A 15,038-nucleotide genomic window follows, 5' to 3' on the forward strand; every position below is an offset into this window, starting at 1 on the left:
ATGTATTGCGTGAAGATTGAAAAAAAAATTAGAACATTAAAAGTATGAAACAATTGCTTGTCTTGTCATCGGGGTTGTGCATGATTTAAATATTTTGTGTGATGAAGATAGAGCATAACCAGACTATATGATTTTTTAGGGATAGCTTTCTTTGGCCATGTTATTTTGAGAAGACATGATTACTTTGTTAGTATGCTTGAAGTATTATTATTTTTATGTCAATATTAAACTTTTATTAATCTTTCGGATCTAAATATTCATGCCACAGTAAATAGATTTACATTGAAAATTATGCTAGGTAGCATTGCACATCAAAAACTCTGTTTTTATCATTTACCTACTCGAGGACGAGCAGGAATTAAGCTTGGGGATGCTTGATACGTCTCCAACGTATCTATAATTTTTGATTGTCCCATGCTATTATATTATCTGTTTTGGATGTTTAATGGACTTTAATATACACTTTTATATTATTTTTGGGACTAACCTATTAATCGAAGGCCCAGTGCAAATTGTTGTTTTTGCCTATTTCAGTGTTTCGCAGAAAAGGAATATAAAAACGGAATCCAAACGGAATGAAACCTTTGCGAGGATCTTTCTTGGAACAAACGCAACCCTGGAGACTTGGAGTACAATTCTGGAAGTCCGCGAAGCTTCCACAAGGCAGGGGGCGTGCCCAGGGGGGTAGGCACGCCCCCACCCTCATGGGCCCCACGAAGCTCCACCGACCTACTTCTTTTGCCTATATATACTCTTATACCCTGAAAACATCCAAGGGAGCCACGAAACCACTTTTCCACCGCCGCAACCTTATGTACCCGTGAGATCCCACCTGGGGGCCTTTTCCGGCGATCTGCCGGAGGGGGAATCGATCACGGAGGGATTCTACATCAACACCATAGCCTCTCCGATGATGTGTGGGTAGTTTACCACAGACCTTCGGGTCCATAGTTATTAGCTAGATGGCTTCTTCTCTCTCTTTGGTTCTCAATACAGAGTTCTCCTTGATGTTCTTGGAGATCTATTCGATGTAATACTCTTTTGCGGTGTGTTTGCCGAGATCCGATGAATTGTGGGTTTATGATTTGATTATCTATGAATATTATTTGGTTCTTCTCTGAATTCTTATATGCATGATTTGATATCTTTGCAAGTCTCTTCGAATTATCGGTTTAGTTTGGCCTACTAGATTGATCTTTCTTGCAATGGGAGAAGTGCTTAGCTTTGGGTTCAATCTTACGGTGTCCTTTCCCAGTGACAGCAGGGGCAGCAAGGCACGTATGGTATTGTTGCCATCGAAAATAAAAATATGGGGTTTATATCATATTGCTTGAGTTTATCCCTCTACATCATGTCATCTTGCCTAATGCGTTACTCTGTTCTTATGAACTTAATACTCTAGATGCATGCTGGATAGCGATCGATGTGTGGAGTAATAGTAGTAGATGCAGAATCATTTCTGTCTACTTGACACGGACGTGATGCTTATATTCATGATCATTGCCTTAGATATCATCATAACTATGCGCTTTTCTATCAATTGCTCGGCAGTAATTTGTTCACCCAACGTAATACATGCTATCATGAGAGAAGCCACTAGTGAAACCTATGGCCCCTGGGTCTACTTTACATTATATAAGTTTCTGATCTACAATTCTAGTTTACTATTTATTTTATTTTGCAATCTTTATTTTCTAATCTATACAAAAATATCAAAAATATTTATCTTATTATCTTTATCAGATCTCACTTTCGTAAGTGATCGTAAAGGGATTAACAAACCCTTTATCATGTTGGTTGCGAGGTTCTTGATTGTGTGTGCAGGTAGTAGGCAACTTGCGTGTAGTCTCCTACTGGATTGATACCTTGGTTCTAAAAAACTGAGGGAAATACTTATGCTACTTTGCTGCATCACCCTTTCTCTTCAAGGGAAAACCAACGCATGCTCAAGAGGTAGCAACGATCGCCCAAGATAAAAAGAGCACCAACCTAAACAGTGGTGTCTGCTTTGATGCAGCAAACACCAATAGGCCAAAGGACACATACTATGGTTACATAGAGGAGATATGGGAACTTGATTATGGACGTGAATTGAATGTCCCTTTGTTTCGGTGCAAATGGGTCAGTCTGACAGGAGGTGGCATAAAGGAAGACCCGCGGTATGGAATGACAACAGTGGATCTGAACAATCTTGGGTACACAGACGAACCATTCGTCCTAGCCAATGATGTGGCGCAGGTTTTCTATGTGAAGGACATGTCTATCAAGCCGAGAGAAAAAACGATAAGGAAGCAAATACATCATACGATGAGCCAAAGCGCCCCATAATTCTTTCACAGAAAAGAATCATCGTGAGAGTGGAGGACAAGACAGATATGTCAGAATATTATGAAAAGTTTCATGAAATTGCTCCCTTCACAGTGAAGATTGACCCAAGCATCATGGTAAATGATGAAGATTGCCCATGGTTACGGCACAAAGGGACACGCGTGAATAAAAAGTTTCATACCCCAAGATCCCAATCTGGGATGTGGCCGGCTTCACCGTCGTCATTTTCTTCTCTAGTGAGTTTCCAGACTTATCTGGAAAGTCCCACTTCAGACAAACCGAAGGGAATCTTTGTAATAGTTAGGGTATATATGTGTTTTGGCATTTGAAACGCGAAAATATTATGTCCAAACAAAATATTTCATGCATTATGTAGGACTTCATTTGCTATTTTTTTAGCTAAATGACCCTGAAATTGAAAAGCACCACAAATGAACTCTGAAAAGGTTGAAAGTTGGCAGGGTATCATCATTTCACCCACATAGCATGTGCTAAAATGTTGAGAGCTTACGGCAAAAACTGGATGCACTTCATGTACAAAATGGACAGTCTCTTTCGAAGTATCACGGTTTCGGACGAATACTCATCTGTTACAAAGGCATTTCATTTTTTTAACTTATTTCAACTAAAGACTTTTTGCGCGTTCAACATGTACCATTCAAAGCCACATCATCAATTTTCAACTGTTTCTTACTTCATTTACTATTTTTCATGTATTTACTCATTTTTTAGCTAAATGACTCTGAAATTGAAAAGCACTACAAATGAACTCTGAAAAGGTTTAAAGTAGGCATGGTATCATAATTTCACTCACATAGCATGTGCTAAAAAGTTGAGAGGGTTACGACAAAAATTGGATGCACTTCGTGTATAAAATGGACAATCTCTTTCGAAGTATCACAGTTTCGGACGAAAACTCTTCTGTTACAAAGGCATTTCATTTTTTAAAAACTTATTTCAAGTGCAGAATTTTTGTGCATTCAGCATGCACCATTCAAAGCCACATCATTAATTTTCAACCCTTTCTATCTTCATTCGCTATTTTTCATGCATTTAATGAATTTTTGAGCTATAAAACTAAAAGAGCTAAAACGAATCTGTTTTTGATTAAAACGCCTATTTAAAATAACCTAAAAGTTGCCAAATTGAATATAATGATAAAACATACTAATATTAAATAGCAAGACAAAATCACTCAAAAATCTATTAAAGTAAAGTTATTCACAAACTAGTGATTCACACAAATTTCAAGGAATTCAAATTTAAACGATTCAAATTTGAAACTACTAGCACTAACAGTTTATAATTTTTGTGACCTAAAGCAAAAAGATTCACTCAAAAACTCTAAATATTTGGATGTAAGTAGAAACAACAGAAAATAAATACAGGAAAAAGATCTTTAGTCCCGGTTGCCACCACAAACCGGGACTAAAAATTTAAAAAAAATAACAAAAAATCCCACCTACTAGGCCACCACAACCTGCATACGACTAGAAACCCAACTTTACATGGGCCAGGATGCAGGTCCGCAGGGCAGGTAGGCCCACAGGGCAGAGAGATTAGGCATGCACTGCATGCTTAAGAGAGGAGCTCGAGTTGGCAACAACAGCGGGGCTTATAAACCGGCATGGGCACCCTTCGCTTGGCGGGGTGGGACTAAACATCCACCACCCCGTGGCTGTGCCACGAACAGGCCTTTAGTCCGAGTTGGTGCCTCCAACCGGGACTAAAGGCCCTCCTTTAGTCCTGGTGTGAGCCACCAACTGGGACGTGGCTCGCACCGGGACCTTTAGTCCCGGTTGAAGCCACCAACCGGGACTAAAGGGTTTTGTATATAAGCATGACTTGGAAAAATTTCCAAACTCATCTCTGCAGTTTCCTCCGACGACGCTGCCAGGCTGCCGGACCTCAACGTCGTCATCCGGCCGCTCTGCTCACAAGCGCCGCCCGAGCGCGCACCGGCGCCGCCACGCTGCCCGCCGCCGCCGCTCCTCTGCGCACTCCCGTCTCGCGATCGACAACGCCCGCTCCTCCACAAGCCGCCGCGGCCCGAGCCCGCACCGGCACCGCTCCTTCATCTCCATTGTCCTTCTCGCCTCCCTCCGCCCCGACGATCCCAGCCGGTGAGCCTCACAGCACTTAGCAAATTTTGTTCATTTTTTTATAGATTTTTTTTCACTAGATGTTGTAGATGCTTAGTATATGTATGTATGTATACAATGTATGCTTAGTATATGTATGTATGTATGTATGTATACAATTTGCATAGATTGTTTGTTTTTTCAGTAGCTAGTTTTTTTTTCTGTTTTTTAGTTTTTCATACTTTTAATGTTGTATCATGTATAGTATAGGAAAACTTTGCATAGAAAACATTTGACCATGTCTAGTATAGAAAAAATTAGCATAGGAAATTTTTGACCATGTATATTTGACCAGGCAGTGCAATCGACCCCCCCCCCCCCCCGCGCGCGACCATTGTACAATCACAGGCGAGTACCGCGATAAGCCGGTAATAACCGATGCTACTAGAGAGGCTGGTGTCACTTTTGAACAACTCCTAGGCATCGAGGATCTCCCCATGATTCAAGAGGAGGAAGTAGCATGGAAATATGTCCCCGGCCAACCTCTGGTTAGGCCTGAGGAGGTCCCGCTTCTATCAACTAAAATGCGCGGATTGCATGACTGGTACCTGAGGGAAATAAAGAACGGGTGAGAGAGCCTCATGGCGAAAGTCAAGGAAGAGCATTACTTCCATGGAAAAATATGGGTTGAGTTTCAAGAAATGTTTCAGTTATTCAATCGAGACGCACTCGACAAATCTCTTGTCAGTTGCTATTGTCTGTAAGTGATTTCTTTCTATAATTAAAGTCTCTAGTTGTGCTCGTTCGTTGCCTGTAATTATCCTTACTATATTCTTTTCAGTGGTATTCTGCAGAATGAAGATTTATGAAATTAAAAGATATAGAGTCTATGGCTTCATTGACCCAAATATCGTTAATGAAGGTGTGTGGAAAATCAGCCCAAAAGACACAGAGAGAAGCTTGCTAGAGTTTTTGAAGCAACTAAATACCCAACCAGAAATACTACTTCCTTACAACTTCGGGTGAGTGTTACTATCTTGTACTATAAATTCTATTTTGCTTACTACTCCCTTCGTTCCGAATTACTTGTCGCAGGTATGGATGTATCTAGATGTATTTAGTTCTAGAAACATCCATTTCTGCGACAAGTAATTTGGAACGGAGGGAGTAGATGTTAGTAAGTGTAGTTGATGAGTTATGCACGTGCCCGCTTAATTATGCAAACATGTGCGCATGTAGTTTCCACTGGATCCTGCTAATCATTGAAGTTGACGAGGAAAAAATTCAAGTACTGGACGCACTACTTAAAGAACCTAAAGAATATTTAACGTGAAGTTGATGCTCGATAGGTAATTAAATCATTCTCGTACTATGTCGGCCTTTTTAGTGCATTTCCTGATATCAACTAATTAATAACTCATTTATTCATTTTCTTTGCCGGGCAGGGTTTGGCAAAAGTTCATCAAAGAGGTTACCAGCCAATGGAAACCAGAGCTGAAATGGATGTGAACCAAGGTAATTAAGTAGTACTAGCTACGTCCGCACAACTCTTTAATTCTAGTTTCAATAACATTATCATGCTTGATTAATTATTATTTGATTGAATTATATTCTCGTAAAATGCATGATGCAGGCATCAGGGAATAATTTATGTGTGTACTACGTTTGCGAGTACATTTGCTTTATGATAGAAAGGAGCAAAAATGCAAGAAATCTTTTGGTACGTAAACACAATTCACAATTCTTTTTATCATGATCCAATATGTATATACACACAACTAATATATTCATATTGATCTCCTTTCTTTAATAAAGATGCAACAGATGCGGGATCAGCTCCTACCAACGGACCGCATACGAGCACTTCAAGAGAAAATGGCGGGATTTTTGCTTAATCAGGTCATACAATCCGAAGGAGAATACCATTTCACCTAATGCATGCATGTAATGATCTGCAAATTGTAGGAGAAATTGTATGGATAAGGCAAAATTAAAACAAAAAATAAACCATAAACCCCTAAACCTTTTAGTCCCGATTGGTCTCACCAACCGGGACCAAAGGACCCCTAGCCCCCGGCATGCAATCGTGCCACGTGGTGGGTCTTTAGTCTCGGGTCGTGGTCAACCGGGAGTAAAGGGTGAGGGCCTTTAGTCCCGACTTATTAGTCCCGGTTGATGAACCGTGACTAAAGGCCCTTACGAACCGGGACTAATGACCGATTCTCCACTAGTGTAGTAGTCAATGCTTGTATTCCTTCTTGAAAAATAAAATCCAAATGTACATGGTTATTGGCACTCAATAATGCCCTCTCTTGGGCGAATATCACTGGTGCGAGGGTCGGTTTAATTCACGGTTGTTGTGGCTCGCTAACTGGGTTGTGGGTCGACTAGTTTTTGTCCATGTGCTGCTATGGATGTTGTGTTTACATGGCAATGACAGTATGACACTATGGTTTCTCATTTTGTCTAAGTCAAAAAATATGTGCCATTTATCAGCCTTTTCTAAATTCTCGCATCCACATCTATTTATAAACCACGATGACATGGGTGGACACGTTAATGAGTTCACAAACGGGTTACCAATAGTCAATACCCATGTTTCGGTTGGTGGGGGGGGGGGGGGGGGGGGGGGGGGGGGTGGGGGCAAATTGCTAGCGTGAGCTCCCTAGGCCGGCAGTGATGAGTTTGGGTTTGATTCCCTCATGCTATTGCTCACTGGCACATGGGTCCGCTCGATTTCGTATATGTTATCCTTTTTCAAACATCCGCTCTCTCGTAGGTAGTAACTGGTGAGGGTATTGGAGCACACCGCAACTAGTTTGCAAACACTGGCTACTGCTCGTCAATGCTCCTTGTTCTTTGAGAGAAAATAAATTTTTTTGTCACCGGTTGAACACAAAGCAAAGCATGCATGTGGCACCATGTTGCACATCCGAGTAAGCATAGGCTTACTGACTTTTGATAAACCAAAAAAAATTATGATCAACCTAAGGGGCTAATGATCAACAGTTTTATATGTTTGGACCAAAACAATATTTGAAAGGAGATTTTATTTTCACATTAACTAAATTGGAGTTAAATCTGAAAACAACACACATAAAATTTACTGGAATTAAATCTGAAAACAGCAAAGGCATGGAGTACAGGTCCGAAACTCCAAACATGCAGTGTCAACTTTAATGGATTCATTTCAGTACAGGTACGAATAAAAAGGATTTTTGTGCATAATGCCCACCGAGAAGCAGGTTGCATAATCTGAGAAACATGTAGACTAATCTGGACCGAAGGTTTGTGATCCAAAGGCACAAGTTTCGGTTTCCATGTTTCATTGAAACTGAGTTTTCGTTGGACACTTTCTCTTATTGAGCAGGCATGTAGATATCTACCTATCCGATACAATACCCTCTCTTCACGATTTTCCGGTCGAACTTTTTGGTGCCCTCTTCAATGATAGAAGTACTCTGTAAAATAGTAACCATGAAATTCAATTAGATAGTTAAAAAAATTGACAATGTAAAAGTCAACTTTGTACAATGTTAACCATCAAATTCAACAGATAGTTTAATCATAACAGTTTTGAAGCTTGATTGTTAAGTTATTTAAACTGTTAAATGTGTCGATTAGTTCATTCATTTTCCCTTGTCACCTATTACTTTTGCCTAAACGATTTAATTAAATTAAACAGTTTTACTAAAGCACATCTTGATGTGCCATAAGTATTGCATATCTATGTCCTATGTCATTGATCTTACGTTGAGATTCGTGTGGATATTTTTTTTTCTTTTTTCTTAATTAAACATCTCTTCCCAATAATTCTTTTGCTACATCATCTTAAGAAAACTTTGCTCTACAATATAGCAACTTTATGAAAGATGCATACAATATAGCAACATAAAAAAGTCCTACATGAATTTGAACTAATATTCTAATAAAGCCAGTGCCCAATAGAGCCCCTTTTTTCATGTTCCCTTCGTACTAAGCATCTCAAAACTGGGAACCACATTTCTATATTGGACAACAAAGCGACGGTTCAGGGAAGACATACACATGGTGGTGTCACTAGTGTGTCGATCGCGTCTGTTAAAACTAACTGCAGATCAGGAGGTCAATGGTTGGGAGCGTGAGTATCGTACTTTTGGACATGGTGGTGTGGGTCAGGAGGTCAATGGTCCGGAAAAGTCTTTTGGAAGGGATGGCAAGGGAAAGGAGCACGACATCAGAACAGACTTGGAGCAGAAAAGAGAGAAAGAGTTAAGGAATGAATTGCATCGTAGACAAGGCAGAGTTGATGGAAGACAGGACAAGATCGTTATGGGGATGCATCAAAAGGAGAGGTACAGTGAATTTGCTGAAAGTTCGAGGTCTCGACAGAGGAAGCCAGGCACTTATATTAGAAAATTAAGGTCTAAGAGAGAGGATGATAGAAGAAGGAACTTGTCATATCAGCCGAGGCCAATGGAAAAAAGGAGAAATTCAAAGCAGATCTGGGTTGTTAAGGGAGATTCTGAATGCTCCACATGATGCGTTCATTGGTGAGAAGCGATAGAAGGTGTCATCTGTCTTTGAGCGTATCAAAGAAAACACTTCAGCGGTGGACCCCTCCACGCGGGGCTGCCGAGACCAATAATCATCTTGTCCTGGAACTGCCGTGGTTTAGGGTTGGACGTGGCAGTGCGCGAATTGAGAGACCTGATTAGGTCATACAACCCAGGGGTGGTTCTCTTTTCCTAAGTGAGACAAAGAAGAATAGCGGAGCTATGAAAAAATTAAAGTGGAGCATGGGTTTCAAACATGGTCAAACAGTTGGCTATGTGGGGCGGAGTGTGGTGGATTGGCAGTTTGGCACTATGGTGGAAAGATGGTTATGATGTCACTATTCGGCCATGGTGTCAATATTTCATGGATGCGGTTATTAACAGCGAGGATGGCTGCTGGAGGTTCACTGGAATCTATGGCGAGCCTCGAACGGAACTTTGAAACAAAAGTTGGGATGATATTCGTTACCTACAGCTCCAAGATGATTTCCCGTGGTTGTGTACTGGTGATTTTGATGATCTCCCGAGGTTGTGTACTGGTGATTTTGTTGGAGTTAATCCCGAGTCCGGCTACGTGCAGCTATCCGTGTTCAAGTAGTATACGTGTTGGCCATCTAATCCGACTGATTTTGTGCTCTAGCTAGTAAAATATAGGTGTACCCCTATCCTTGTAACCGTGAGTTGAGTTGATCAATAAAGTAATAAGGCTCGATACGAGCCTTTGGCAATACGCCGAGTCTTTTGTGCTTGCATTGAGTATTAAGCCCAAAGGCTGTTGCGTACATAGGTGTTTAGGCGTGGAGCAAAATCAATCAGCTCGGACGGCTAGCTTTGCATTGCGGTACATCAGCTAGTTGAAGCTTTCTGAGGTGCGGTGCATCTCGACGTAAAGAGACTTTGTCGCGATTGCATCGGCAGGAGCAGTTCAGTAGCTAGCGTTGGTTCGTCATCGTCGTTTGTCGTCGGTCATATCACCATCGCTGGAAGTACTCGGCGTCAGGACTGGGCCAACAATTGGTATCTAGAGCAAGGTTGATCTTCTAGTAACGGAGGATCATGGCGGATGACGAGAAGAACAAGCAGCTGGCGGAGTACTCCGGTGCGGCTAACGTATTTGCTGCTCCGGCGAGTTCGTCGTACCCACGATTTTATCGCGAGAACTTCGGGGTCTGGAAGGCCCACATGGAGTGTGGTCTCCGCGTCAATGAGCTATGGGACGCGGTCGACCCAGGAGGCAACGCGTTCAAGAAGGAGGGAGCCGAGCACCGGAAGGATCGGCAGGCGGCGTCGGCGATTTACTCGGTGATGCCGATGGATGTCCTTCAACACCTGATCGCCAAAGAAACGGCAAAGGAGGTGTGGGATACTTTGAAGCTCATGTTCGAGGGACACACCCGCGTCAAGCAAGCCAATATCCAAACTCTCCTAAGGAACTACGAGACTTTGGTCATGGGCGATGATGAGTCCGTGGATGCGTTCGCTTCACGGGTGGCTATTCTCGTCAATCGGATTCGCGCGCTTGGAGAGAACCTCACGGAGGCCTCTGTTGTTCGGCGGTTCTTACGCGCGGCCCCTCCTCGGTACCTGCAAATTGTCACGGCGATCGAGCAGTGCGTCGATCTCGAGACCCTCTCCATCGACGATCTCGTCGGACGATACAAGGCTCACGATGAGCGGATGCGGTACAGTCTTGGGGACGGGAGGAACGACGAGCTTGTGATGCTCACAAGGGCGCAGTGGGTCGCTTTGTCAAAGGAAAAGTAAGGCGGATCCACGAGCAGAAGCAAGAAGAAGGGGAAGCAGCGTTCGGTGAGAAAGAACTTCGCCGACTCAGATGTCGACTCAGACGATGAGGCTGCACCATCACCGAGGAGAAAGTTTGACATCAGGAAAGTGAGATGTTATAACTGTGGCCTCCTCGGCCACTTCAAGGCTGACTGCAAGGAAGCACCAAAGCAGAAGGTGCTCATTGCCCAGCAAGGTGATGAAAGTGGCATGATGTTGATGTGCGAACTGGTGGACAAGGTGGATCCGGTTCTTCAAGCGTCGGCTAAAGAAATTGTCGTGCTCCGTGAAGAAAAAGTTCACTAACAAGATCATGGTTCGGAAACTCATGTCGATGCTACGGACATGGGCGGTGATTCCGAAGCTTACGTCGATGTTACGGGCATAAGTGCTAACTTTGCTGGAGCGGATGCAGCAATCGCTGCATGTGCACGACCATGAAGAGGTAGTCTTTGTGTGGTGCGTCCAAGAGAGGTTAGCTGCGACCGAAAGAGCAGTTCAAAAGATTGCCAGGCGAGGCGAGGCGCAGGACGAACTACGCTCGAACCAGGAGAGCATTGCACGCACATGGCGGCAGACACGGCAAGCAGCGGCGTCGTGTACACCATGTCAGATAGCGTGGTGAGCGCAGGCATCGTGTCACACACCGCGTCACTCTCAGCAAGCACGCATGGCAGCCCAGTTGCTGGCGATGGTAGTAGCACAACAGCAACCCAAGGCAGGAACACCACGTACAAGACATGTACAACAGCTCTACCAGGAGAAAAGTCACTACTATGTGAAAGTCTAATATGTGGGCTAGAAAGTGGGCACGGTCCAGAAAGAAAAGATGGACCAAAAGTGGAGTCTTCAGATGGGAGAGAAGCGAACCTGGGAGCTAGTCTATCTAGCAGTATTGTGGACACAGACCTATGTGACGGGTCAGAAGAGGAGCTGGACCAGGACAGAAGCCAAAACGCGGGTGGTGATGGGCAAGGCCCATTGCCTGGTGGCCTGCATGGGGTTTCGCCTGGTGGCCTGTGTGTGGGCGAGAGCTCATTTACAGCTGTGGTGTTGCCGAACAGTCCAGCAGGGACGTCGACAACGCATGTGGAGGAAAGGACATCACCTACAGCCAAACATCTACAGCCGGTGTTACACCCATATCTGAGGAATACTCTTCGGACGATTGACCCGGTAATGATGAACGGCAGTGGGCGACGGTGTCTAGCAAGCGCCAAGGAACCGGCGCAATTTGTGGACGCAAATATGAAGGAGTGTTGGCGTCATGCTATGATAGAAGAGTTGAGGTCGATCCACGACAATAATGCATGGAAGCTTGTGGATCTTCCCAACAATGAAAAAATCATGGATCTGAAGTGGGAATTTATGATCAAGAAAGATGCCGATGGGTCCATGAAGCACAAAGCGAGGCTAGTAGCCAAAGAGTACGTGCAAGAGGAAGGTGTGGATTTCGAAGAAGTGTTTGTTCCTGTTGCAAGGATGGAATCGGTGAGATTACTATAGCTCTTGCGACTCAAGAATCATGGAATATACATCACATGGATGTACAATCCGCGTTTCTGAACGGAGAGTTACAAGGAGACGTTTATGTGAGCCAACCACCGGGATTCATCAAAGAGGGAGAAGAACACAAGGTACTGAAGTTACACAAAGTCTTGTACGGGCTACGCCAAGGCTCTCGGGCATGGAGCATCAAACTTGATCGAATGATGATTTCTCTTGGATTTGAGAAAGCCCCACTAGAGCATGCGATGTACAAGAAAGGTGAAGGAAGGGATCGTCTACTAGTTGGCATCTACGTCGACGACCTATTGATTACTGGAGCGGATGAAGAGGTGATTGCAGAATTCAAGCTACAAATGAAAGAGCTTTTCAAGATGGATGATCTAGGTCTTTTGAGCTATTACCCAGGGATAAAGGTACATCAAAAGACAGAGGAGATCACACTATGCCAGAAGGCATACACAAGGAAGATACTTGAAAACTGTGGCATGAAAGATTGCAATCTAATTGAAGCTTCAATGAAACCTCGTCTTGAGCTGAGCAAGAAGAGTAAAGCACCCACAGTTGATGCAATAGAGTATATTGCAGCTGCCACTGCGATGTGTCAAGGTGTGTGGCTAGGGAGGCTACACGGTGATCTCATGAATCGAGATCAGAAACAAGTTGTGTTTAATGTTGATAGCAAGTCTGAAAGTTTTCTACGCGAAGATCCAGTGCGGCATGAAAGGAGCAAGCACATTGATACGATGTATCACTATATAAAAGACTGCGTGGAAGAAGGGAAGATGGAGGTCAACTACATTCGCACCGATGATCAACTGGCGGACATGCTAACCAAGGTTTTGGATCGAGAGAAGTTTTTGGAGATGGGAAGAAGGATTGGCGTCGGAACTATGACATGGTGACGTCGTGATTAGGGAGTGAATGTTGGAGTTAATCCCGAGTCCGGCTACGTGCAGCTATCCGTGTTCAAGTAGTATACGTGTTGGCCATCTAGTCCGACTGGTTTTGTGCTCTAGCTAGTAAAATATAGGTGTACCCCTATCCTTGTAACCGTGAGTTGAGTTGATCAATAAAGTAATAAGGCTCGATACGAGCCTTTGGCAATACGCCGAGTCTTTTGTGCTTGCATTGAGTATTAAGCCCAAAGGCTGTTGCGTACATAGGTGTTTAGGCGTGGAGCAAAATCAATCAGCTCGGACGGCTAGTTTTGCACTGCGGTACATCAGCTAGTTGAAGCTTTCTGAGGTGCGGTGCATCTCGACGTAAAGAGACTTTGTCGCGATTGCATCGGCAGGAGCAGTTCAGTAGCTAGCGTTGGTTTGTCATCGTCGTTTGTCGTCGGTCATATCACCATCGCCGGAAGTACTCGGCGTCGGGATTGGACCAACGGATTTTAATAAGGCTTGTTGGCAAGAGGAACACTAGGGGAAGAATGAGAGAGGTTGGACGCAAATGGAGGAATTCAGAGAGTGCTTAACAGATTGTGATCTCCTTGATTTGGGGTACTCAGGTTACACTTACAATTGGGATAATAGAAGAGAGGGAGAGGAAAATGTTCAAGTTCGGTTAGATATCGATAGAGCAACATGCAATGACCCTTTTTCTTCTCTGTTTCCGTTGACCACTGTTGAGAACATCCCGACAGATGAGTCTGATCATATGGCTTTAATCATTAAGGTGGCAAAGGAGGGACCAAGTCAGCAAAACAGATGTGCAAGGCGGTTCAGGTATGAAGAAATGTGGGGCCGTCATGAGGGACACAATGATATGATCAATATTGCATGGGAGCGCTATGCACATACGGCTGATTCAATTGGTGGGACGTGGGCTTGTTTAAAGTATATGTCTGGAGATATGCAGAGATGGACACGCACTGAATTTGGATCTGTCCAGCGGGAGATTAAGAGCTTGAGGGAAAGGCTTGGACAGGCCCGGGAGCATGCTGATTCTCCGGCTTCCTCACTTGAGGTTCAGAATATTGAAGCTAGGCTTCATGAGCTGTATGAGCGGGAAGAAATCATGCAAAGACAGAGATCACGAGTTGACTGGCTACATGCGGGAGACAGAAATACAAAGTTTTTTTAGAGTAGAGCATCACACAGAAGAAGAAAGAATACGATATTGAAATTAAAGAAGGGTGACGGGAGTTTTGCTTCTTCGGATGAGGAGATCGGAGCTATGGCAAAGGTTTTCTCTGAGAGTTTGTACACGTCGGATGGGGTTGCCAATATGGAGAGAATCCTTCAGAATGTTCAAGTTGGTGTGTGCCTTTTCTGATGATGAGATTCAACAGGCTCTTTTTCAGATGGGTCCTACTAAGGCGCCAGGGCCGGATGGTCTACCCGCTTTATTTTACCAGAAACATTGGTCTCTGGTCAAACATGCGGTGTGCAAGGCTGTTAGGGATTTTCTCGAGGGTAAAGAGGTGCCGTCGAATTTTAATAACACAGTTTTGGTTCTTATCCCCATGGTCAATGCTCCAGAGATGCTCTCACAATTCCGACCGATTAGCCTTTGTAATGTTCTCTATAAGATTACTGCAAAACTGTTGGCTAATCGACTTAAATCTGTGTTGCCAATTCTCATCTCTGAAGAACAAAGTGCTATCGTACCGGGACGTTTAATCACAAACAATGTCCTTATTACTTATGAATGCATTCACTCTATCCGGAAGCGGAGAAGAAAGAAGAGTCTTTGAGTTGTCAAATTGGACTTGATGAAGGCTTATGATCGTGTCGAGTGGAGTTTCCTTGAAGCGATGATGACACGGATGCGTTTCTCTCGGAGGTGGATTGATATG

At 43.6% G+C, this 15,038-nt stretch overlaps 1 protein-coding gene across 1 annotated transcript; it reads left to right on the forward strand.

The window, feature by feature from the left end:
* Nucleotides 1-13,690: 13,690 nt before the first annotated feature.
* On the forward strand, nt 13,691-14,323 carry LOC147960941 (uncharacterized). The gene has a single exon (XM_087533596.1). The coding sequence runs from the start codon at nt 13,691-13,693 to the stop codon at nt 14,321-14,323; it is 633 nt and encodes a 210-aa protein (XP_087389722.1).
* The last annotated feature ends 715 nt before the right edge of the window (nt 14,324-15,038 follow it).

Source organism: Triticum urartu, chromosome 7A, assembly GCF_056163025.1.
Source record: "Triticum urartu cultivar PI428250 chromosome 7A, HENAU_Tu73, whole genome shotgun sequence".
Taxonomy (NCBI): Eukaryota; Viridiplantae; Streptophyta; class Magnoliopsida; order Poales; family Poaceae; genus Triticum; species Triticum urartu.

Excerpts from the sequence above, each read along its gene's own strand:
- LOC147960941 (XM_087533596.1), top strand. The coding sequence starts at position 13,691 with ATGGAGGAATTCAGAGAGTGCTTAACAGATTGTGATCTCCTTGATTTG.